Source organism: Gorilla gorilla, chromosome 12 (assembly GCF_029281585.2).
Source record: "Gorilla gorilla gorilla isolate KB3781 chromosome 12, NHGRI_mGorGor1-v2.1_pri, whole genome shotgun sequence".
Taxonomy (NCBI): domain Eukaryota; kingdom Metazoa; phylum Chordata; class Mammalia; order Primates; family Hominidae; genus Gorilla; species Gorilla gorilla.
The window spans coordinates 136,284,482-136,308,451 of NC_073236.2; the positions used below are offsets into that span (position 1 = coordinate 136,284,482).

At 51.4% G+C, this 23,970-nt stretch overlaps 1 protein-coding gene across 5 annotated transcripts in view; it reads right to left on the bottom strand.

Annotated features, from left to right (window-relative positions):
- Positions 1-830: 830 nt before the first annotated feature.
- Positions 831-23,970, bottom strand: part of COLEC11 (collectin subfamily member 11) — a 48,847-nt gene continuing 25,707 nt past the window's right edge. For 4 of the 5 annotated variants that reach the window (XM_004028787.5, XM_004028786.5, XM_055378715.2 and 1 more), the window contains 4 exons: positions 7,367-7,438; positions 4,639-4,692; positions 1,754-1,849; positions 831-1,555 (listed from right to left, as the gene is read on the bottom strand). In XM_004028787.5, coding sequence (XP_004028836.1) covers positions 1,164-1,555; positions 1,754-1,849; positions 4,639-4,692; positions 7,367-7,438 — 614 coding nt within the window. In that variant the 3' untranslated portion in view covers positions 831-1,163. Of the gene's footprint in view, positions 1,556-1,753; positions 1,850-4,638; positions 4,693-7,366; positions 7,439-18,835; positions 18,912-23,970 lie in introns of all 5 variants that reach the window. The other variant, XM_063696076.1, reaches the window with a different exon arrangement.

A 23,970-nucleotide genomic window follows, 5' to 3' on the forward strand; every position in this document is an offset into this window, starting at 1 on the left:
GTTGATCTGTTGCCCAGCCTCGGGTTTTCCTTTGTGGCAACGCAAATGGATGCAGACAGCAGGATATGTCCAGGTGAGCTTAGGAAAGGCTGCGGCTTCTCTCTTCGGCTCTTCTCCTGGGCTGCTCTGAGGAAGGTGCTGTCATGTTGTGGGCAGCCCAGGGGAAGGGCCCCTGTGACAGGGAACTGTGGGAGCCTGTGACCCACAGCTGGTGGGAAACTGAGGCCCTCCATCCAACAACCCAGGAGGACCTGAGCTCTGCACAAACCACACGAGGAGTGACCTTGGTTCCAGCTTGGGAGGGGCCCTGAAGTAGAAGACCGAGCTAAGCCCTGTGCCGATTCCTGATCTGGGAGGTAATCAATCTTTCTTAGGCCACTGAGTTTTGGGGTAATTTGTTAGGCAGCAATAAATAACTCATACAATAAATAACACATACAGGAGCCAGGTGTGGTGGCTCCTGCCTGCAGTCCCAGCTATTCACGAGAGGTGGGAGGATCGCTTGAGCCCAGGAGTTCAAGGCCAGCCTGGGCCACATAGCAAGACCTCACCTCTACAAAAATTAATTAAAATAAAAGATAACTAATACAGCTATTGAAAAAATTAAGAGAACAAAATGACTCCACACATTTAGTAGTAAAGTTTGGAGAATTTTGTTGTTGTTTTCCTGAAATCTGGGTTTGAAGCAAAGCAAAATTGTTTTTACATGGATAATAGTGTGAAGGAACCTATATTGTAATGTAATTTACAGAAGTGTTAGTCAAAGTGAGTTCTTTTCCATATAGAAATTAAAAGGTAGTAATTCAAGACCCCATTGCCACTATTTGGACTTAACTACTGCACTACTTAAAGATTTTATTGTATAGCTTGGACAAAGGCACAAGCTTTATGGAAGAGCAATTCTGGGTAATAATTACATAATGACATTGGGGCTACAATACAGGTAATGAAACTCTGCTTCTTCAGAGACAGCACCCCAGGAACACTTTCATTTTCCTCTTAAACATAGGCCATTTTCTCAGTTTAGACAACAGCCCTCTACTCAGTGAGCCTCCGCCCTTCACAGAGGGACATCTCCCTGGCTGGCACCATGGTCTGGGCTCTGTCCCTGCCAACCCTGCAGGGACATGTGGGGCCCCCAATGGGCAGCCCCAGCCTGAGGCTCACATGTTCTCCTTGTCGAACTCACACATGAAGTACATGGTGGTGTGGCAGGCCACGTCGTTCCAGCCGCCCGAGGCCACCATCTCCACGCAGTCCTCCTCGTCGTAGGCGTTGTTGGGCTCGCCGCTGCGCCACTTGTTGAAGGTCCGCATGGGGGAGCGGTCGGAGTACACGAAGGCGCCCTCCTTCTCCAGGTCGTTGATGCCGATGAAGACACGGGCCAGGCCGGCTTGCGCCAGGTATGCGGCCATCAGGCCATTGGCAGCCTCGTCCTTGGGCATGCTCAGCGTGCCCCCGCGGCCCTGGCAGGACAGCTGGGCGTCCGCGTAGCGCTTCTCCTCCTTCACCAGCAGGTAGATCTTGCTCTCCGTCTCGCGCACACCGGCGACAGCTGTGGGGTAAGGCAGGGTTGAAAAGTGAGCACTTGTATCTGTGCAACAAACATAAGGCACAGCCACACGCAGCAGGGGCCAGCAGGGGCCAGCAGGGGCCGGCAGGGCAGGCGTGGGCACGGCAGAGCCCTTGCCGGGGGGCTTAGGACAGGGCTGGGAGGTGGGAGGGAGCGAGGGCGGCGCCGGGAGCCACATACCATTCTTGATGAACTTGAGCTCGCTGGTCAGCTGAGAGACCTGGTTGTCCATCTCCCCGATGGCCTTGCGCAGCTGGCTGCACTCACACGGGAGGCCTGCGGGGGCCAGGCCCACGTGTTACAAACGCTGGATGAGGACTCGGACTCAGAAGAGAGGAGAGGACCCCTCCCCGGAAATGCACATTTTACTCAACAAACATGCCCCACGGGCCTTTGAGGCCGCAATAACCATCACCCACTTCATCCTAAAGGCAAGGGGAGCAGGGAAGGACCTCCACAGGAGCGGAGGGAGGGCAGACAGGTGTATTTCAAACCTCTCCAGCTGTAGGGGGAAGAGAAATGGAGGTGCAGGGGTGGGAAGCAGCCCAGGGCAGGGTTGGGACCCAGGGAAGTGGGTCTGGCTGAGGGCGTGCAGTGAGAAAAGCTAGAACATCTGAGGAAGATGGTGGGGATGGCCAGCAGGCCTCCATGGCTTGGGGGCACTGCAGGGCTGAGGGGAGCTGAAGGGCGCAGTGGCGTCTGTCAGGAATGGAAGAGGTGGTGGGGCCATTCCATTGCTGGCTGGGCACAGGAGGTGGAATCTGCCAACACTCAGGTGCCTGTGACATGTCAGGTGGGGAGTGGGGGCCAGGGCAGAGCTGGGCATCGTGGGCACACACAGGGCGTGAGGGACGGCTCAGGGAGGGAGGACAGGGCAGCATCACCAGGAGCACCTGCAGGCCGTGGGTGAGGCCTGGGAGGAAGTGAGGAAGGCAGGGCGCACCCACAGGACAGGCGCTGCCATGGTCTGGTGGGAGGATGGCTGGAGCGGCCCTCAGACCCACCACCTAGCGATCAAGGGCTGTCCCAGCTGGATGATGGGGCAGGAATGTGGAGGGAAAGACGGGCCCGGGGTACAGAACTCTGGGGAGCTGCACACGTGAGGCCGCTAGAGAGGAGCTCTGGGGCTTTGCAGTCGTTTTGCTTTAAGACAAGAATTGCTTGCATGTATTGAAACGGTGGTGAAAGGGAGCTGATAGGGAGGGAGGGATGAAGCCGGTGTCTGTCCTGACACACAAGAGTGAGCAACACCCGTGTCCTGATGAGAGGGACATGGGTGGGACGCAGAGCCGTGGTGGGAAGCCACCACCCACACTGAAATAACAGGGAACACCTCACAGGCCTTTCTGGCAACAGATCTCATTCTCAATGAGCTCATTCCGTTCCCACACGCCTGTGACCACACGCGTGCTGCTCCTATCCCTGCATCACATCTGACATCACTGAGAGCCACGGGGCATGGAGAGCCTGAGATCTGGGCACAGGCAGACAGTCTGGGCTCCAAAATCGAGTATCTGTGCCCCTGTGGCTAGGCGGGAAGTCCCTCTGATGCCTCGCAGACGGCACGGCGTCCAGAACATGCAGCTGTCCTAAGTCCTCTCTGGCTAATCAACTGAGCTACATTCCGCCCTCCCAGTTCTGCCAACCAATTCCCTCAGGCTGCGAGTTTGTTCCTAGTCCCTGGACGGACCCTAGCCTTCTTCCTGTGAAGAGTGACACCTGGTCATCGCCTCTGCGGTGCCGGGGCTCCCCGTGGCCCAGCAGCCTCTGCCTTTCCCCAGGATCGGAGCCTGGGCCTGCCCAGTACCTCACCATCCACCCCCATCGCTGCGGCATGTGGGTGGGCTTTATGCCTTTTCCCAGTTTCCACTGTGCAGAGTCTCAGCCCACCCTGCAGTCTGGCATATCCTGTAGAAGTTCAATCCCCTCTTTCTGGACGTCGGCAATCACGTAGCGCCCAAACCACCTTCCTCGCCCTCATACGTGAGACACCCCCCCCCCCCTCCACTCACACTTGCACATTTGAAACTCGATCTTTCTTGGGGTTTGCCTTGGTTTTGGGGGTTTTTTAATGGAAGTTTTATCTAAGATAAAATTTTTTAAATATATTTTATCTTCAAGCTCGCTGAGGTTTGAGGTAATAGAGGCTTTCTGGAGAGACCCCTGTCAGGGGAAGTGGATGGATTCCTCTCCTCATTTAACCTCCAAACTCTGACCAAGCTAGGCCTGATGATAGCAGCTCAGCCCCGGGATGGGACGTCCCCTCTCCTTGCCCCGCCGTCACCTGCCTCCAGGTCCTTTTGTCTCCCAGAGGCTTTGTCCGGGCCGCTCAGGTTGGCTGAGTGCCTGAAGGTGCCCTGAGCGGATGCTGCTCGGCCAGTCAGTGACACTGATCTCAGCGCACTCGCACTGAACAAAGTCACACCGGCAAGTACACCTTCAAGCAGCTGTTCCTCCCCATCTCTGCGGTGCCGAAGGGGCTTTTAAAACAAGGACTTTTATTCAGAAATCTAGCCCCTCTCTTTTCTCCCTGGTTTCCAAGAGCCAGATCCTTCTCGGAAAGCACCTTCTGAATGGGATCCGCCGTGGGGTCTACATGGTGGGTGGGTGTCCGCCGCGGGGTCTACATGGTGGGTGGGTGTCCGCCGTGGGATGTGACGGGGGTGGGTGTCCGCCGCGGGGTCTACATGGTGGGTGGGTGTCCGCCGCGGGGTCTACATGGTGGGTGGGTGTCCGCCGCGGGGTCTACATGGTGGGTGGGTGTCCGCCGCGGGGTCTACATGGTGGGTGGGTGTCCGCCGTGGGATGTGATGGGGGTGGGTGTCCGCCGTGGGATGTGACGGGGGTGGGTGTCCACTGTGGGATGTGACGGGGGTGGGTGTCCGCCGTGGGATGTGACGGGGGTGGGTGTCCGCCGTGGGATGTGACGGGGGTGGGTGTCCACTGGGGGATGTGACGGGGGTGGGTGTCCATTGTGGGATCTACATGGTGTAGATCTACATTGTTTTCAAAAGTGCAATTTTTAATACATTTTATTAAAAATCCTTGGACCCTTTACGCCATACCTGGTTCTCCATTAGGACCAGGGGGTCCTATGTCACCAGAATCTCCTTTCTCACCTGAAAATAAAAAACAAGGTCCAAGTCACCAGGCAGAGATGGACGTGTTCTATGAGTTAAAAACATCAAGACTGAAAATGTGATTTGTCTCACGGATTTCTCCCAGGCCCTCTTGTTGCTACGAAGTACTGGAGCTCCATTCTGCAGGTAATTCCTGCTTCCAGCACTATTTATGTGATATGAACCATATACATGTCATGGGGTGACAGGGATTATCGAGTGATCATTCTTTAAATCAGTTCTGGAAAATCCAGGATATCTGATAGAACACTCTGCAGACATCGCCTCATGAATCCCTGGTGCCATGAGTGAGTGGCCACTCCTCCCAACAGCAGCACCCAACCTCTCTCATGACAGCAGGAAAATCCAGACGGAGCATGATGGGAGCGCCACGCGGGCCTGAGGGCTCATCTAATCCAAGAGTCGGTGCACTCCTTCCTGCCCTGGCTCAAGGTCCTTCCCGTCCCTGCTCGCAGCAGCCTGGTGTCCTGGAGGGCCCAGACGTCAGGAGCCCTGGGCTCCATCCTGGCCTGGACCCAACCTCCAGTTAGATGGGACAAGCCACCTCACCACCCTGCCCCTCAGTTTTCCTCAACGTACAAAACAAGGGGGTTGAACAAAATGATGGCAACAGGGCTTTCTAGCTTCTCTAAAATTAAGTCATGTGACTTCATAGAAATAAGTTCTAATGCATTCTCTTTATTCTCACAGAGAGGCCCCAAATGCCTCTGAGAAAAGACTTGAGTAGATTCCAATTCCATTCGCATAAGGAGGGAAGGAGTTTCGCAGTCTCCACCCACCTGATTCCTCTGTGTTCCTTTATCAGCATCGGGAGCTTGGAAATGAAAGCACAGCTTGACCAGAACCCAGGATGACAATCTCAGAGACGAAGCAAATCAAATAAGCAAAGCCAAACAAGGCCAGCCTGGACCAGCTGCCCCTTAGGAGACACCGGAATCTGCCCAGAGCACACACCGCATGGTAAAAGTATACACATCCCCATGTGTGAGTCAAGACGTAATGTGGCGTTATTCACAAAAGGCAACAGGTGGAAAGAACCCATGTGTCCATCGACAGGTGAATGGACAAAAATTGTGGTCCGTCCATATGGTGGAATATTATTCCCTAAAAAGGCAGGGGATTCTGACCCACACTACCACACAGGTGAACCTTGAAAACACTACACCAAGTGAAATCAACTAGACACAGAAGGACAAACATTGTTATTCCACATATGTGAAATATCTAGAATAGGCAAATTCAGAGACAGAAAGCAGATTGGAGGTTACCGGGGCTGGGGGAGGAGGAATGGGGAGCCACTGGTTAGTGGGAAGAGTCTCTCTTTGGAGAGATGAAAAGGGTTTGGAAAGAGTGGTAATGGCTGTACACCATTGCAAATGTACTCAATGTCCCTGAATTGTACACTTAAAATACTTAAAATGGCAAGTTTGGGGATGTAAGTATTTCACCATGATGTTATTTGGGTTTGTGAAGCGCATGCCTCCCTCCAGATCCTGTGGTTCTCTGCGTGCTCTTCACTGGATTGGCCGTGGCAGGGAAGGTGCCTCTCATGGGTTTTCCAGGAGGAGGCCCGCAGCTGAGCTAGGCCCCTCCCCATCGCTCTCCTGGCCACAGAGCCCTTTCTACCAGGTACGGGCTGGGCTAGGGGGAGGTCTGTGACCATGGATCAGAACAAACCATGAGAACCCCCTCACAGCTCAAACCCCAGACCGTAGCCTCTTGGTACCTGGGCCAACCTGCTCCGAGGCAGATGAATGAGGTAGAAGAACCTGGCCCCGGAATTGGACAGACCACAGCAGACTCCCTCCACCGCCAGTGCTCAGGGCAGCTTAGCCACATTGCTACACCGTGCGGGACCCCAAGGAGACTTCGTGAGTCCACACCTGCAGAGCTCAGGGACAGCCAGCTCCTTGCCCTCCCACCGGCTCTATCCCCCAGAGCCCAGCATAGACCTGGAACAAGCCAGGCGCTCCAAAGATGTCCACTGACCAGATGGCGGGGGGCGGGGGTGCATAGGAGCAGCACCTTCTGAGCAACCCCTTGCCTGTCCTGGCCTCAGTCTCTCATCACGGGAGGCGCAGCTGATCTGCCCGCCTTACCAAGGCTGTGAAGCCAAATGCAGCAGCGGAGACGGTGTAATTAGAACCCGCAGGTGCAGACTGAGCCCAGGTGTTGGCACCATAGTTGCTGCTCACACCCGCTGCTGCCATCCCACACCCTGTTCTCACCAAGAACCATCCCATCACCTCGAAATGCCTGAGACCTGAGCTGGGGGAACAGACGCCGTGCCTCCAGAGCAGGGTGCGTCCGCTCCTTATGTGAGGCTCTAAGTCTGTTACCAAACTTGTTAAGGACATTGTGGCTACACAGCCAGAGTCTTGCCCAAGCACACTAGCTGCAGCCCCTCCATCCTGGGGCGCTGTGAAAATCCCGCAGAATGGGGAGCACTTCACCGCACCCTGTAAGCACAGAGCCAGCAACTAGCTCCAAGCACCCCAAAAATGGAAGCACTGCAGTAGATTTCTTATCTACCATGCACAGAATATAAATAAGAGCACCAGACGAGACAATTCAGGCTACAGTTATTCTCAGGGTATCCAGACACTGACCCTGGGGCAGGGGGGAAATGAGGCAAGAATTGCATTGCAAATACCTTTAGAGCCAATGGGACCGATTTTTCCATGGCGACCCACACTGCCTTTCTGTCCTTTGTCCCCCATGTCTCCTGTAGAAAACAATAAGAGCAAAGTTGGTTGATGCACAGGTGACACCGTGGCCTCCTCCATCACACACGTACACGGGTGACCCGACCGCCCTCCTTCCTAACATCACAGACACATAGAAGAGACTAAGACAGACAGCTCTACATCTCTTCAAGGTCACGTATGTGACTGTCACAGGCAGGTCGCCTGTTGATACAGCTTCCAAAGGAAGATGCACTTCCCCCAGAAGTCATACACACTATAGAACAGAGGGGCTGAATGGGGCATCCCTAAGTTCCAAACTCAACCACGGTCCATCCCCTCCGTGCCTGTGTGAGACGAGAGCTCGTCTTTCCTCCATCCCAGCAAGGCAGTGCCTCCCAGCTCTTACTCCCGTACCCCACCAAACCACGCACCCACAACTCTGTAAGCATGGACATAACTGGCACTGTCAGGAACATGGTCTGGTGGGTGGGTGGCAGGTGGCAAAGCCCCTGGCTCCTCTCGGGTGTGTGAACTTGAGCCAGGGAGGAGGGTCCTAGGACACTTCATCAGATGCCTCCCAACCTGACCTGCTCTACAGCAGAATGCCTGATCCCCGTGACCTGCTGGCCCGTCCCCAGCTTGGGTGTGTGCAGTGGTGGTGTGGGGTGGTGTGTGTCCCCCACCCTTCTCTCATTCATAGCAAGAGGGACACCAAGATCCCACAGGATTGTCTCTCTGATCACTGGACCAAGCCTGAAGAATGCCGCTGTCACCCAGTCCCTAGAACAAACTAAGCCAGAGGGTGGAGTTTCTCAGTGCTCCCTCCCGCAAAGTGTTAAGCCCTCAGCAACTGCTCCTACCTGTCTGCTGGTGATCACCACTGACCACCAACCCAACCAGCAGACAGCAAACAAGTACATAGGGAAAAACTGGGAAAAGAAACAGGCGACCTGATTTAACTCAGCAATTCTTTTTCATGGACATGTTTACACACTATTAGGACTTCATGATCAGTTATAACCCACCATTGCAGGAACTAAATGAAATTCAATGTGGGAAATTCAATGTGGGCAATCCTGCAAGACAGTGGGTGGTGGGAAGGACTTTCTTTTTTTGAGATGGAGTCTTACTCTGTCACCCAGGCTGGAGTGCAGTGGCGCAATCTCAGCTCACTGCAAGCTCCACCTCCTGGGTTCACACCATTCTCCTGCCTCAGCCTCCCGAGTAGCTAGGATTACAGGCACCCGCCACCACGCCAGGCTAATTTTTGTATTTTTAGCAGAGATGGGGTTTCACTATGTTAGCCAGGATGGTCTCGATCTCCTGACCTCGTGATCCACCCACCTCGGCCTCCCAAAGTGCTGGGATTACGGCGTGAGCCACTGCGCCCGGCAGTGGCGGCGGGAAGGACTTTCTATTGCATGCAGATAACGCTCTGTCCGGCAGTGATGCCACCTGCCTCCTTAGAACCAAGGACTTCCCTGCTAGGAACTCCTAGTCTTGTTTTGCGAAGCAGATGTAACGTTCCCCCAATTCAGAATAGATAGAAACCAGAGGATGGAACACAGACTTCAGTGAGCTTTGCTAAAATGAAACCACACACGCCCCTGCAGAGAGTGGTTTACATTGCAATAAAATGCAGCCTTGATTCACAAAGCACATTCACAAGCATTCTCTTATCTGGCTATGAAAATGACACGGCCTGGCATGGCAGAGCCAGGACAACAGCCACACTCTGCTGCTCTGAGGCCCAGGCTGCTCTCCTGATGCTGGCAGCTGGGGGCCACATCCAGCCTGGGGAACGATGCAGGGATGAGGGAGGCAGAGGGAGATCCTAATGGCACCTAGGCTGGAGCTGGACAGCCAGGACGGAGGCGACTCTGCTTCGCACACCAGGCACTGTGTGTCGCCAGCTGTGCAGGGCGCTGGCTGCAGGAGCCAGAGCTCAGGGTCTGCTGGTAAATCGGGACAGCGGCCCAGCAACTGCAGTGCATGCAAGAGGAAGGGAATAGAAAAGGGGCAACGGGGACACCACTTCCTCGTCCGTCCTCAGAGCCCAGGAAAGCATCGGAGAGGGTGTGGTGCATCTCCGTGCTGTGGCAGATGCGGAGGGTTGGTGAAGGGGGCGGCGAGATCAGACTTGTGTTCAGGAAGCATCTGGCAACACTTGCTGGAAAGACTGAAAGGCGCAAAAGGAGGCCAAGGGCAGATCAGGCTGGGGGTGAAGGGGGTCATGGCAGGCAGGGTCTGGGAGGATAAGAAAAACGCCCAGATTGGGGAGACACCCAGGAGGTAGTGTTGGCAGAACCTCGTGCGTGATGGGACGTGTGGATGAGGCACGCACAGCTGGCACTGAGTGCCGAGCCTCCCCAAGGTGGGCGCAGGGAGACACAGCTCTGGAGAAGCACAGAGGAGGATGTCACGGGGCACGTGGGGAGAGGGGGACAGGCAGGGGAGAGGGGGACAGGCAGGGGAGAGGGGTCATCATGGGACGGTGACAAGGGCCAGGAGGGCACCTGAGAGACGTGTCCAGTGGGAGGCAGGGGCCCATGTGAGGAAGAGGAGCTGGGGGAGGAACCCAAGGGCAGCGGGGCAGGCAGGGGCACAGTAAGGCGGTGAGAGGCACTATCGCTGGGGGGCACCCAGTGAGGACAGGGTCCAAGACATGGGCAGGGCCGGGACCAGGTGGACAGCCAGGAGGTCTCACAGAGGGAGGGGCAGGGCCCCCACACCAGAGGGGGCCCTGCCAGAGTGCTCAGTGCGTTGCCTTCATCGTCAGGGGGCCAGCCCTGCCCTCCTCTGAATCTCTCTCCACGGCAGCCTGTGAGTCCAGCGCCTGCCGGAGCCAACTGGCTTGCTCTTCCCGATGGCAGGTGCCAGGTACCCGTTCCTGCTGTTCTGAGTCATGACAATTTCAACCTGAAGATTTCTGTAACAGTAAAATGCCAGAGCAGGGAGGGAGAAGGGCAACTGGAACAGCTTCAATCAACCAGCCAACCCATTACACATGCCCAAAACTCGCTGCAAGGGAAGCAATTTGCAATTCTCCCTGGAATATAACTGAGGGGCCCTGCTTTGCTGCAGGAGGAGGCACGGTACAGTCAGTTCTCATGGCTGGAGGAGCTGGGAAGTTGCTGCTCTGCTGGGTCCGCCCAGCCAGCCTGGTTTTGCACCCATAGAAATGCAAAGCGAGCTGAATTCACCTTCTCCAAGAGTCCCCTAAACATTTAAAAACTATTATCTGTCTGAAATTTCCCTTCACCCAGCTAGAAACCCACAGTCCCTGCCCTATCCTGGCTGCCTTTCCCCAGGACGTACCCTGGAGTGTCTTGGTTCCTCGGAAGGATGGACACAGCCACCCACACTGAGTGCCCAGTCACGGCCTGAGCACCGTCACCTCCTGCAGTGGATGGAACTGTGTCCCCCACCAAATTCCTCTGTTGAAGCCGTGACCCTAAGGTGCTGGTATTTGGAGACAGGGCCTTTGGGAGAGAGTTAGGGCAAGATGAGTTTGTGAGGGCAGGTGTCCCTCACCGTGGTCTGAAGCTGAAAGGTGAGCCCCGTGCTTCTGCTCGGCCTCCCGCAGAGGGTCCTACAGAAAAGCTGATATTCCCTGAAAATGCACATCTGCTGTTTCGTGTTGTCCCAGGCCCTGTCTGCGCAGGAAACATGTATCTTCCTCGGGCCTCCTGTACCCAGCTCTCCACCGCACCAGTCCCGAGGTTCTGTGCTGACCATGAGGAGGAAGGTCGGGAACACGCATCTTCCTTGGGCCTTCTGTCCAAAGACAAACTCTCCCAGCTCTCCACCACACTATTCCAGAGGTTCTGTGCTGACCATCAGGAGGAAGGTCGGGACAGCCTCAATGTTTATGCTTCTTATTTCCCCCTCCACGTCTTCACGCCGCTCCCCCGTCGGTCAGCTGTGGTCCCCGCTCTGTCCCCTCGCGAGGAGGTCCAGGCTGCCAGATCAGGCTGGACGCGCTCACAGCACCCTCACAATCAGCAAGCAGCCAGCGCAAGGGTTTCTCAGAACCCCCTATGGCAGGGACTGGGTCCCGCACTTCTCCAAGGGCAGGAGCTGAGCTCTACTCGCCGGAGACAGGTGCCAAGTGTGAGCGATGACCTTGGATTTGCTTTAACATCTGGCCGTGTGATTCAGAGATGGCTAAAGGCCAAATGCTCTCAACTCACTCTCAGGTTTTAACTTGTCTACAGCAGCAGGCCGCGTGCCTCCTCCAGCTGATGGACTGAATCACTAATAAGTCTTTCCCGAAGATGGGAGGAGCCTCCCCAAGTGCATCTGCGCCCAGGGGCTTCTCCTCCACTGTCTCCTGGGCCTCGCCATCCCGGTCCCGGTCTACTTGTCAGCCTGGGGGCCTGGCCTCGTCCTCCAGGGAGGAGCTGTGTGGGTGGGAAGACGGGAAAGCAGGGTCTGCGGGCCGCTTCTCTCTCCCCGTCACTGTCCTTGAACAGCTTCACATCTCATCTCTCAGGGGTCTCAGGGAGAAACAGCTCCCAGGTGGGGAGGAAGCCCCTCGCGCCCTCCCCATCTTTTTCAGGTGGAAGCTTCTTAGCAAATAGCTGGCTCTTCGTTCAGGTGAAGGGCCACAATCCGCCTCTGCCACGTCGCTCCTCAGCCCCTGTGGTGTTTGTGCTTTTTCATGGGAAGGTGACGTTCCTAGGGCTGGGACTTTGGTTTTCTTTCCCCTGCTCTAACGCTGCCCCTCTCCAAGTGGGGACTCAGTGGGGGTCCCGGGATTCTGCTCATTTTTCCATCTTTCAGAAATAAATTAGAATACTCTCAGGTAGACTGTGCGCCAGGAAACCACATCCACACGTACACGCTGATTTCAGCTTCACAACGTCCCTAGCAGCACCATCTGTTAGGGCTGAATTACATCCTCCAAAATTCTGACGATGGAGCCCTAACCCCAGTGTGAGTCCTACTAGAAGCAGGGTCTTTAAAGAGGTCACACAGGTGGGCCCTGGTCCAACAGGACTGTGGCTTTACCGAAGAGAAAGAGAGGCCGGGATTGTGCATGCATGGAGGAAAGGCCGCGTGAGACACAGCAGGAAGACACCGCCTGTAAGCCCCGGACAGCAGCCTCGGGAGAAGCAGCCCTGCCGGCACCCGGATCCCTGACTTCCAGCCTCCACAGCCGGGAGGAAATCATCTCTGTCCTGGAAGCTGCCCGCTGTGTGGTATTGAGAGACAGAGACACTGCCCTCTGCTCCAGAAGAGGAGTTCAGAGAGTCAGGTGACCACCACAGGTCACACAGTGAGCCAGGAAAGAACACAGTGCCCCGTGATTCAGAGCACAGCCTCTGCAATCAGACAGGCCTATCCCAAATCCCAGTGCTCCACCCATGAAACCCCGCACAAGTTACAGCCCTCTGTAAGCCTCAGTTTCCCTGTCTGTCAAGTGGCACCGCAGGGCATTCTGTGCCTCGGGTCACAGCAGCATCAGGAGCAGGAGCGCACACTGATGGCGTGGATTTCACTCAGACCAAGGCCTCCTGACTCCACGTCCAGGGCTCCAAACCCTGCACCCCCACTGTGGGCAGGCCCTAACCTGTGGGACTTCCACCCCTGGGTACAGCCAAAGCCACCCTCCACGGGCCAGGAACTGCGGGAAGCCTGCGTTTCTAAGAGCCAGGGGCTGGACACATGGCGCAGGATTGTGTTCCTGTGGGAGGACAAGCAGTGCCCTACTCCCAAGCCCAGGGGGCAGGAGACAGAGACCAAGAGACCAGAGTGTGCAAAGCAGCAGGCAGAGCCCTCCGAGCAGAGCCCCCTCCGAGCAGGGGCCCTCCGAGCCCTCTCGCCTGTGTCAGCCATGACCAAGCATACTCGGCTGGTGGGGAGTTAGGGTGGCTACAGGTGGCCCAAACCCTCCCGTCCCTCCTTATTCCCTTCGGCCCTAAACCCATAGCTTGGACCACCAGACCCCTTTCCACAGTCCCCTCAGCCTTGCAGGGAGGCCTTTGGGGGAAGGGCCAGGCACTGGGCACAGCTGGGCCTGGGGGTGGAGAAACACTCCCTCCACCGGATGAGCCAGTGCCAACTTTCTCTAAACGCCCTGATAGTAGGCAGATGTTATTGTTCTTTGGCCCTCCACAAAGAGAACAAGCAAAATGCCTTGAGCATCCAAAAAAACCTGTCGCCATGACCTTCGCTCTCGGCCAGTCTGCTTTGCTTTACTGTTACAATTCTCTGAAGAACGCCTAAGCATCATTTTTTTTAATTTTTTCTTTTTTTTGATACAGAGTCTTGCTCTGTCGTGCAGGCTGGAGTGCAGTAGTGCAATCTTGGCTCACTGCAACCTCTGCCTCCCAGGTTCAAGTGATTCTCCTGCCTCAGTCTCCTGAGTAGTTGGGATTACAGGCGTGCACCACCACGTCTGGCTAATTTCTGTATTTTTAGTAGAGATGGGGTTTCACCATGTTAGCCAGGCTGGTCTTGAACTCCTGACCACCCACCTCGGCCTCCCAAAGTGCTGAGATTATGGGCGTGTATTGTATTGCATTTCTTCAAAATTGTAACAGAAGATGAAACGTGGCTTTACCAGTACAATCTTAATGACAAAACAATCAAAGCAATGGCTACCAAGAGTTGGAAGTGGTCCAGGAAAGCAAAGCAGACTGGCCGAGAGCGAAGGTCACGGCAACAGGCTTTTCGGATGCTCAAGGCATTTTGCTTTCTCTCTTTGTGGAGGGCCAAAGAAGAATAACATGTGCCTACTATCAGAGGGTTTTGAGAAAGTTGGCCAAAGCCTTAGCAGAAAAATGCCCAGGAAGCTTCACCAGAGCCCTTCTCACCCCAACAATGCTCCTGCTCATTCTCCTTATAAAACAAGGACAATTTTGCAAGAGTTTCTATTGGAAATCATTAAGCATCCAACTTTCCCAGTTTGGCTCTTTCTGACTTCTTGTTTCCTAATCTTAAAAAATCTGTAAAGGGCACTCATTTTTCTTCAGTAAACAATGTAAAAAAGACCACATGGGAATTCCTGGGAATTTCACCATAAGGAACCCTCAGTTCTTTAGGGATGGACTAAATGGCTGGTATAATTACTTACAAAAGTGTCTTGAACTTCATGGTGCTTATATTGAGAAATAAAGTTTATATTTGTATTTTTATTTTTTAATTCCACTTTTCCACAAACTTTTTGAAGTCCCCTCACACATTATATACAGACATATGCACATATACTATACACACATACATGCATGTACACATACACATACATACTACCCTGATATGCATACACATACATATGCACACATACATACTATACACATATGCATGCACAGACATCTATATGCATACATACACACATGCACATGCATATACACATACAGAGATGTGCATATTCACCTCCACATACATACATGTGCATGCAAACATATACACATTAACAGAGATATGCAATATGCAAACACATAACACATATGCACACATAAAAACACACATACATACACATATGCATGATGCATGCACACACATTCATGCAAACATTTATGTATAAATACAACCACACATAGCATGTAACTGCACATCATATATATGTACATATAAACATACCCATATACACATACATAAAACTTACAAACCTACATACATGGATACATGTGTACACACACAAACATACATACATGAATACAAACATATACATACATATGTAAGAGCACTTGGAATTCAGCTTCCTCAGTGATTTTTAACAGCTGGGCTTTCTCTGGACCCGTGGCCTGGCTTTGTTATCTCAAAACAGGGCATCCAGCAGCACATACATAGACAAAGGCATACTCACATGACATACCCATGCATACTATAGGAGCACACATACACATACTATTCACACGCTATATGCACATACACACAAATGCTCATATGCACATACACACAGGTACATATACATATGCGCACATGCATGCACATATATACATATAGTTATGTATCCATACATACAACTACACGTGCACATACATGCTATGTGCACATGTATGCATGCACACACTATACACACGTGTGTGCATGAGTGCATGTACATAAGCCTACTTTTATCCTCACACAGCTCAAGCTTGTACAGCTGGTCAGCACCTAGGCTTAAACTGAGAACCCCAGAAGCACCCAGGAGACCCTCACTACACCCCAACCTCCACATACCAGCCACACACACTGGGACCTATTGGTGTGAGCTGTTGTTTCTGACAGAAATATTCTATTTTGGGGTGTTTGGAGGAAGAAGAAAAGGTGAGAACCGTTGAAATCCACTGAGATTGTCAACACATTCTCTACTTCATACCACAACCTTTTCTGTAGCTGACTTATTTCAACTTCAAGGCTTCTCCTGGAAACTAACCCTTGGCCGGAACAGTAGTGTGGTTACAGACCCAGAGGTTCTCTAAGGACAGCAGATTAGAACAAGAGCCCTAACGCCTTTTTCCCTCTCCCAAGGCCTCGTGCACCTCCAAGTGACAGAAAGCTTTTTGCAAGAGGCAAGCAACGCCCCCTCCCGCTGGCTGCGTGCGACACCAGGAATGCAGCACCTGATGCCCCTGGATCCCTTCCCTCTCTGCCACAGAAGCTTCTGGCTGTGGCACCTGGCACACTGGGCACGAACACCACAGCCCATCCCACATCTCATCACCATTGCGAGCAGTGCTGCACCTCCCATCTGTCCTCTGGACACGCATGAGGATTGAGGGCAGCTCAAAGCAGGTGCGGAGTTCTTATTAATTTTAATGAACACTTCACACAGTCCTCTGAAGTGGAGAAGAGGCAAAAAGAGCATTTGAAATTCAGCTTCCTCAGTGATTTTTAACAGCTGGGCTTTCTCTGGGCCATGGCCTGGCTTTTTATCTCAGAATAGGCCATCCAACCGCACCACCTCCTCGAATGGGGGGTGGGGGGGTCTCACTTTCCCGACAGGACACTCCCTCAAAGCTCCAGCGCACACCCAGCCAGCCTGTTCAGGGCAGCCCCCACTGCAGCCAGGCCCCCATGTGCAGAGCATGCACTTTGCGGAAGCAGAGGCATCTGGACCCCCACCAATGGGGACAGCCCAGGCCGGCAGCAGCAGCATCTGGGTGCTGTTAAGACCAGTGCAGGGTCTCAGGCCGCCCTCCTGGGCCAGGAGCTGCATTTAAACGAGAGCCCCTGGGGAAACCTGAAGCAGAGCCCCGCCTCCATAGATAGGCAGAGAACACAGCCCCCGCCCAGCATGGCCGGAAGCCTTGTCCCACAGACCAGCTCTCTAGAACCCTGCGGGGCAGCCGCTTCACCTGGGGAAGGGAGGATGACACAGATGGGGGGCCCTTGGCCATAGACTGCGATCACCCACAGATTGCAGAGGTATTTGAAGATATGAAACCTCAGGATATTTTTCCAACAGTGGACAGAGGGCCTTCCGAACGCCAGGTCTCGTGCTAGGACCTGAAGACGCAAGGATGAGAGCGGATCTGCAGACCCCAGGCCCACTCATGGCAGCAACGCCCTGTGAAGGCTGTGATTTTGACGTCAGAAGTTGAAAACAATGGTTTGGAGTGGCCACAGGCTGGGCAACAGCAGGGCTGGCATGGAAGCAGGGCTGTCACACCCAGGCCCCGCTCTTCCCAGGCATGCTCCTCCCCTTCAGGAGCCCCTTCAAGAAGCACTGGGACAGGTGCTGAGACCCACTTTGTCATCAAGCCCAGCATTATGCCCAGCATCATCGTGTGCAGCACTGTGCCCAGCATCGTCATGCCCAGATTCACGCTGTTGTCATACCCAGCATCGTCATACCTAGATCCACCCTGTCATCGTGCCCAGCGTCACTGTGCTCAGCGTCATCGTGCCCAGAGTCATTATGCCCAGATCCACCCCATCATCGTGTCCCATCTTCATGCCCAGCGTCGTTGTGCCCAGAGCCATCATGCCCAGATGCAGTCCATCATGCCCAGTGTCATGCCCAGCATCATCATGCCCAGATCTACCGTCATTATGCCCAGATCCACCCCATCGTCGTGCTCATCGTGCCCTCCATCATCATGCCCAGTGTCATTGTGCCCAGATCCACCCCATCATCATGCTCATCGTTGTGCCCATCGTCGCGCCCAGCGTTGTGCCCAGCATCACCATGCCATCATCTTGCCCAGCATCATGCCCAGATCCACCCCATCGTCATGCCCCGTCATCATGCCCCCCATCATCGTGCCCAGTGTCTTCATGCACAGCATCGTGACCAGCGTCATCGTGACCAGCGTCATCGTGACCAGCGTCATTGTGCCCAGGCGAAGTTGAGTTGCAGCCCCCAGTTTGCCCAGGACTGCAGTGGTTCCCAGGACCCTAGAAACCAGGAAGTCTTGGCCCCCAAGTTCCCGCAGAGGTCACTGTTTCTCTCCAGGTGATAGTCTCCACAGCATAATGCCACGGAAGCCACAGATGTTCATGACCGAACATCAGGGAACTGCCACTGTGCTCCCGCTGCAACGAGCTAGAAAGCTATCCACTAGCACCCAGCTAGCAAGCCCACGGGCAGAAGAGCCAGTGGGCCAGGGGAGCTGGCAGGGCTGTGTCCCACTGGAAAGTGAGACTCCAGGGAGAGTGTGTGGAGGGTGGCGGTGGCTGAGGTCCTGGTTCCCAGCACATCTGTGCCCCCTGGGGCCCGGGCACCGCCTACCACACAGGCAGAGCGCCCAGGGTGTCCTAGGTCTCAGGGAGGAGATTCATCCCAGGTTGTGTATAAAAAGTCCTAAGTTTATTCCATTCTCTCTTTGACCTAATGTCCTTGTAAACATATTCCATTCTCTCTTTGACCTAATGTCCTTGAGAGTAAACATTATCCAGAACAGAGCACTTACAGCTGACAGCAACAGCCACGATTATCAGAAAGAATGTCAGTTGGTTATTGCAGAGCCCGGAAGTCATGCTCATTCCCTAGTGAGTTCCCATGAACAAAAGCACCAGGGCCCAGACTTTCTTCTGTGCAAACGGAGAATAACAACAGCAACCACCAGGCCACCAGGCACCGGGCAACTGCCGCATCCAAGACATTGTGCATCTATCCTTCCATTTAACCCTTCTGGGAGTCCTGGGAGGTAGATCCCCACCCCCCACCCCCCATTTTACAGGTACAGAAAAAGGGGGCTTGGGAAGATGAAGCTGATTCCAGAAGCTGACGTGACTGACAGGTGGTGGAGCCACAATACAGACAGGCCCAGTGAGCCCAGGACTGTCTGGTTCCACGTCTGTGGTCTCTGCACTGCTCAGCTGAGGCTGGGACCACATTGTGCCTGACAATATTCCTCCCTCCCAGCAAACCACGTCCATCTAGAAATGGGGCTTCTGCTCCAGTTCTGTCCAAGCCATGTGGCCATGGGCAGGGTTGTTGCCTATTCTCTGCATCTCAGGGTCCAACTTAAGTGTGAAGGTGGGATTTCCAGATCCATTACCCTGTGATCCCATTTCTACAAAGGACGAGGTGCGCTTCCTTTTGGAGATGTCAGAAGCTGTCACGACTGGCTGTGACTGTTGGAAAAAGTAAATACAATGTTATGACTATCCCTGCTTGACAACTCAGATAATAGAGATGTTAAATAACTTTGCAAAGTCTGCCAGGTATGGCGGCTCATGCCTATAATCCCAGTACTTTGGGAGGCCAAGGTAGGCGGATCTCTTGAGGTCAGGAGTTCAAGACCAGCCTGGCCAATGTGGTGAAACCCCGTCTCCACTAAAAATACAAAAATTAGCTGGGCGTGGTGGTGGGCGCCTGTAATCCCAGATACTCAGGAGGCTGAGGCAGGAGAATCACCTGAACCCGGGAGGCAGAGGTTGTAGTGAGCCAAGACTACGCCACTGTACTCCAGCCTTGGCAACAGAGTGAGAGTGAGACTCTGTCTCAAAAAAAAAAAAAGTAAAAAAGAAGAAAAGAAACTTTCCAAACTCATGGGTCCAAGCTGAGGCACAGAGTAGACCCTTGAGTGCTAAATGCCCCTCCCCTAAGCTGACTCCCTGGGATGCCAAATGCCACATCCATTTATGGACTCCTAGCCCTCCCTGTCTCCAGATTTCAGAAACCTTGAATTACGAGTAGCCTCCCAAGTGCCTTCCCTAACCCCCGCCCTGGGCTGGGTCCATGGCCCCCACCCACCACAAGGCAGCCAAGAACGCTGTCTCAGCAGTTGCTGTCCTGCACATCCTGCCTCAGGCTCACCCTCCATCCGTGCCCACCCCTCAGCAGGGACCTGAGGCCTCCTTGAGCATGGAAGCCTGACCTACACCTGAACATCAGTGGGGACAGGCCTAGGAGCCTGAAAAAGCCTGCTGCCACTTCTAAGTGGGAGAAGGAAGGAAGAAAGGAGGGAGGGAGAAGAGAATTCCTCAGAGGTTTTAATAGAGAATCCTTGCAGCCTTGGATCAGCAAGCCATTGTGTTTATGGATCCTTTGATTAAGATTCTTTAAGAGGTAGAAATGAAAAGAGTCTATCAGACTTTAACCCCATATCTCTGGGGTAGTCAATGTACGTTTAATGACCCTCTGTAAATCTATCAATCTAATACTTAGGAATAACTACTATGTCAGGGACTTTGAACCACTTACTCGCAGGATGGCAGAGTGTGATCCACAAATCCCTACCCTTGAGGAATGTATAATCTAATTAGGAAGACAAGACATGCACACATGGTGACGTTAGGAGGATGGCAGAAGAGGAGCTTTCTACCATAGTCCCCCCAAAGAAGCTTCCATTTTGACAACTCCCCACGAACAAAAGTGTCTTTGTAGGAGTCTGGAAGTCCAGTGGAGAAGTTCCAGTACACTGTTAGAGAAAAAAATCCAAGAATAGATGCACTGATGAGGGTAAGAACAGTTTCATTTTACCCGTGTGACCGTTTCCCACAACTGTGAGCTGAGCAACTGTGAGCTGAGCAACACAGCTCAGTGCCCAGGGAAACCCCCTTGGCCCATGATTTTTCCCACTGGAGTAAGTGAAAGTGTAGTAAGTGAGCTTCCAGCTCCCCCAGCCATGCAGGATGCTGCCCAAAAAAGGTCTGCTTCTTTCTTGTCTCACCTCCAATACTGAGGTGACTGACATGGAGGAGAAGTTGGGAGAGACTGGGAGCTAGGAAGAAAGACTATGGACCCTAATAATTGCTCTGCAGATTTTATTAGGAAGCCCCCCAACAAGCTGATGGAGACGCCTTTCCTGTGAACCATCCCAACTGGACCACGGGCACCCAAATGCTCACATGCTTCACCCAACACTCTGCCAGCTCCCCAAAGGCACCCCCACAGATGGCAAGTGCCAGCATCTCACACAGACAGATAGCTTGACTGTGTGGGATGGGGAGGGAGAAGGCACAAGAACTTGAGCATTTCAGAGCACTGCCCTAGGGGAAACTAATGAGAGGCTCGTAGCACCTAGACTGCCTTTGTGGGATCAAGAAAAGGCATATACTCTTTAACAATTCACCCCTCTCCAAGAGAAGCAAAAGGTGTGGAGCAGGTGCATCCACAGAAATGGTCTGAGAGAGCCTCAGAATCCCTAGCCAGGCTGTTTCGTAAAGAAATCTCTCTCCCAAAAAAAGTCCATAAAGACTAGAGGAGGTGACTGCTTTTGCAAATGAGAAAACAGCAATGCAAGACTTCAAGGAATATAAAGTATCAAGGAAACATGACATTACCAAAGGAACACAATAATACTCTAGTAAACCAATCCCAAAGAAATGGAGATCTACAAATTGTCTAACAAAGAACTCAAAATAATCATTTTAAGGAAGCTCAATGAGATACAAGAGAACATAGACACACAACTCAACAAAATCGGAAAAACAATACACTAAAAATGAGGAATTCAATGAAGAGATAGAGATTTTTTTTTAAAAAAAGGACCAAACAGAAACTCTAAAGCTGAAGAACAGAATGAATAAAATTTAAAATACAGCAGACAGCATCAACAGCAGAATTGATCAAACAAAAGAAAAGAAAGAATATGTGAGCTTGATGATAGGTCATTTAAAAATATTCAATCAGAGAAGAAAAAAGAAAAAAGGCATTAAAAGAAATTAAGAAAGCCTGTGAGATCTAAAGGACACCATCAAGAAAGCTAACATTCACATTATGGAAGTCGCATTAGGTGAATATAGAGAGAAGTTAATAGAAAGCTTATTTAAAGAATTAATGCCTAAAAAACTTTCCAAACTTGGGAGTGATGTGGACATCAAGGTACATGAAGCTTAAAGTCTCCAAATAGGTTCAACCCACAGAAAACTTCACCAAGATACATTATAACCAAACTACCATAAATCAAAGACAAGAAGAGAATTTTGAAAGCAGAAAGAGAAAAGAAACTCATCACATCCAAGAGAACCCTCATAAGGCTATCAGCAGACTTCTCAGCAGAAAACTTGCAGACCAGGAGAAAGTGGGATCATATATTCAAAGTACTGAAAGAAAAAAATTGGCAATAAGATTATGTACTCACAAAGCCATCCTTCAAAAATAAAGGAAACATTAAGAGTCTCCCAGATACACAAAAGCTAAAGAAGTTCCCCACCACTAGACTTCCCTTACAAGAAATGTAAAAGAAAGTTCTTCAAGCTGAAACAAAAGGATGCTAATTAGTAACATGAAAACATTTAAAAGTGTAGAGATAACTGATAAAACTATATACTTGTCTTAGTCTGTTTTCTGTTGCCATTACCGCATATCTGTGACTGGGTAATTTATAAAGAAAAGAAATTCTTTTTTACAGTTCTAGAGGCTGGGAAATCCAAGGTCAAGAGGCCACATCTGATGAGGACTCTCCACAGAGTCTTGAGGTAGCACAGGGCATCACACAGTAAGGGGGCCCACGAGAGAGGCCACCTGGCTTTTTTATAATAGTCCCACTCTCATGATAACTAACCCACTCCTGTAATAACCCATTAATCTATTAATTCATAAATGGATCAATCCATTCATAATGTCAGAGAACTCATGATCCAGTCACCTCCTAAAGGCCCAATCTCTCAATACTATTACATTAAAGATCAAGTTTCAACGTGAGTTTTGGAGGGGCAAACATTCAAATGATAGCAATAGTCAAATTCAGAATACTCTGATGGTGTAATCGTTATGTGTAAATCATATATAACTCTAGTATAAAGGTTAAAAGATGAAGATATTAAAATAACTATGGCCACAATAATTTGTTGTTGTTGTTTGTTTGTTTTTAGAGACAGGGTTTCACTCTCTCACCCAGGCTGGAGTGCAGTGACATCATCACAGCTCACTGCAGCCTCCAGATCCTGGGCTCAAACAATCCTCCTGGCTCAGCCGTGACTACAGGCACATACCACCCAGCTAATATATTTTACTTTTTTTTTTTTTTTGAGATGGAGTCTCATTCTGTCACCCAGGCTGGAGCGCAGTGGCACAATCTCAGCTCACTGCAAGCTCCACCTCCCGGGTTCAAGCGATTCTCCTGCCTCAGCTTCCTGAGTAGCTGGGACTACAGGCGAGCACCCGGCTAATTTTTGTATTTTTAGTAGAGATGAGGTTTCACCATGCTGGCCAGGCTGGTCTTGAACTCCTGACCTCGTGATCCACCCGCCTTAGCCTCCCAAAGTGCCAGGATTACAGGTGTGAGCCACTGCACCTGGCCCAATAATTTGTTAATAGATGTACAATAAAAAAGATGTAAGTTGTGATATCAAAAACATAAAATGGGGGGTGGGTGTAAAAGTGTAGAGTTTTGTGTGTGATCAAAGTTAAGCTGTTATTAGTTTAGCATAGACTGTTATAACTATAAAATGTTTTATATAAGCCTTGTGGTAACCACAAATAAAAAACCTAGTACATGCACAAAAGAAAGAAAAAGGAATCAATGCATACTACTACAGAAAATTATCAAACCACAAAGGAAAACAGCAAGAGAGGAAGAAAGAAACAAAGGATCTACCAAGTGACCAGAAAACAATGAACAAAATGGCAATGGCAAATCCTTAACTATCAATAATTACTTTAAATGTAAATAGATTAAATTATCCAATCAAAAGACATGGAGCAGCTTAATAAAAATAAATAAATAAAAAGAAGACCCAACTATATACACTGCCTACAAAAGACACACTTCAGCTTTAAGATCACACATAGACTAAAAATGAAGGGATGGAAAAAGATATTCCACACAAATTGAAACCAAAATAGAATAGGCGTAGCTATATTTATTTTATATCAGACAAAATAGACTATGTCAAAAACTGTAGCCAAGAGTAAAAAAACGTTTTTATATAATGATAAAAGGTCAATTCATCAAGAAAACATAATCATTAGAAATATACACACATTCAACATTGGAGCACCTAAATATGTAAAGCAAATATTAACAGATCTGAAGGGCAAACAGATAGAATACACTAATAGTAGGGGACTTCAATACCTCACTTTCAACAATGGAAAGATCACCCAGACAGAAAATCAGTAAGAAAACACTGTACATAAACTACACTTTAGACCGAATAGAGCTAACAGAGAACATTCCATCCAACAGCAGCAGAAAACACATTCCTCTCCAGTGCACACGGAACATTCTTTGAGATAGATCAT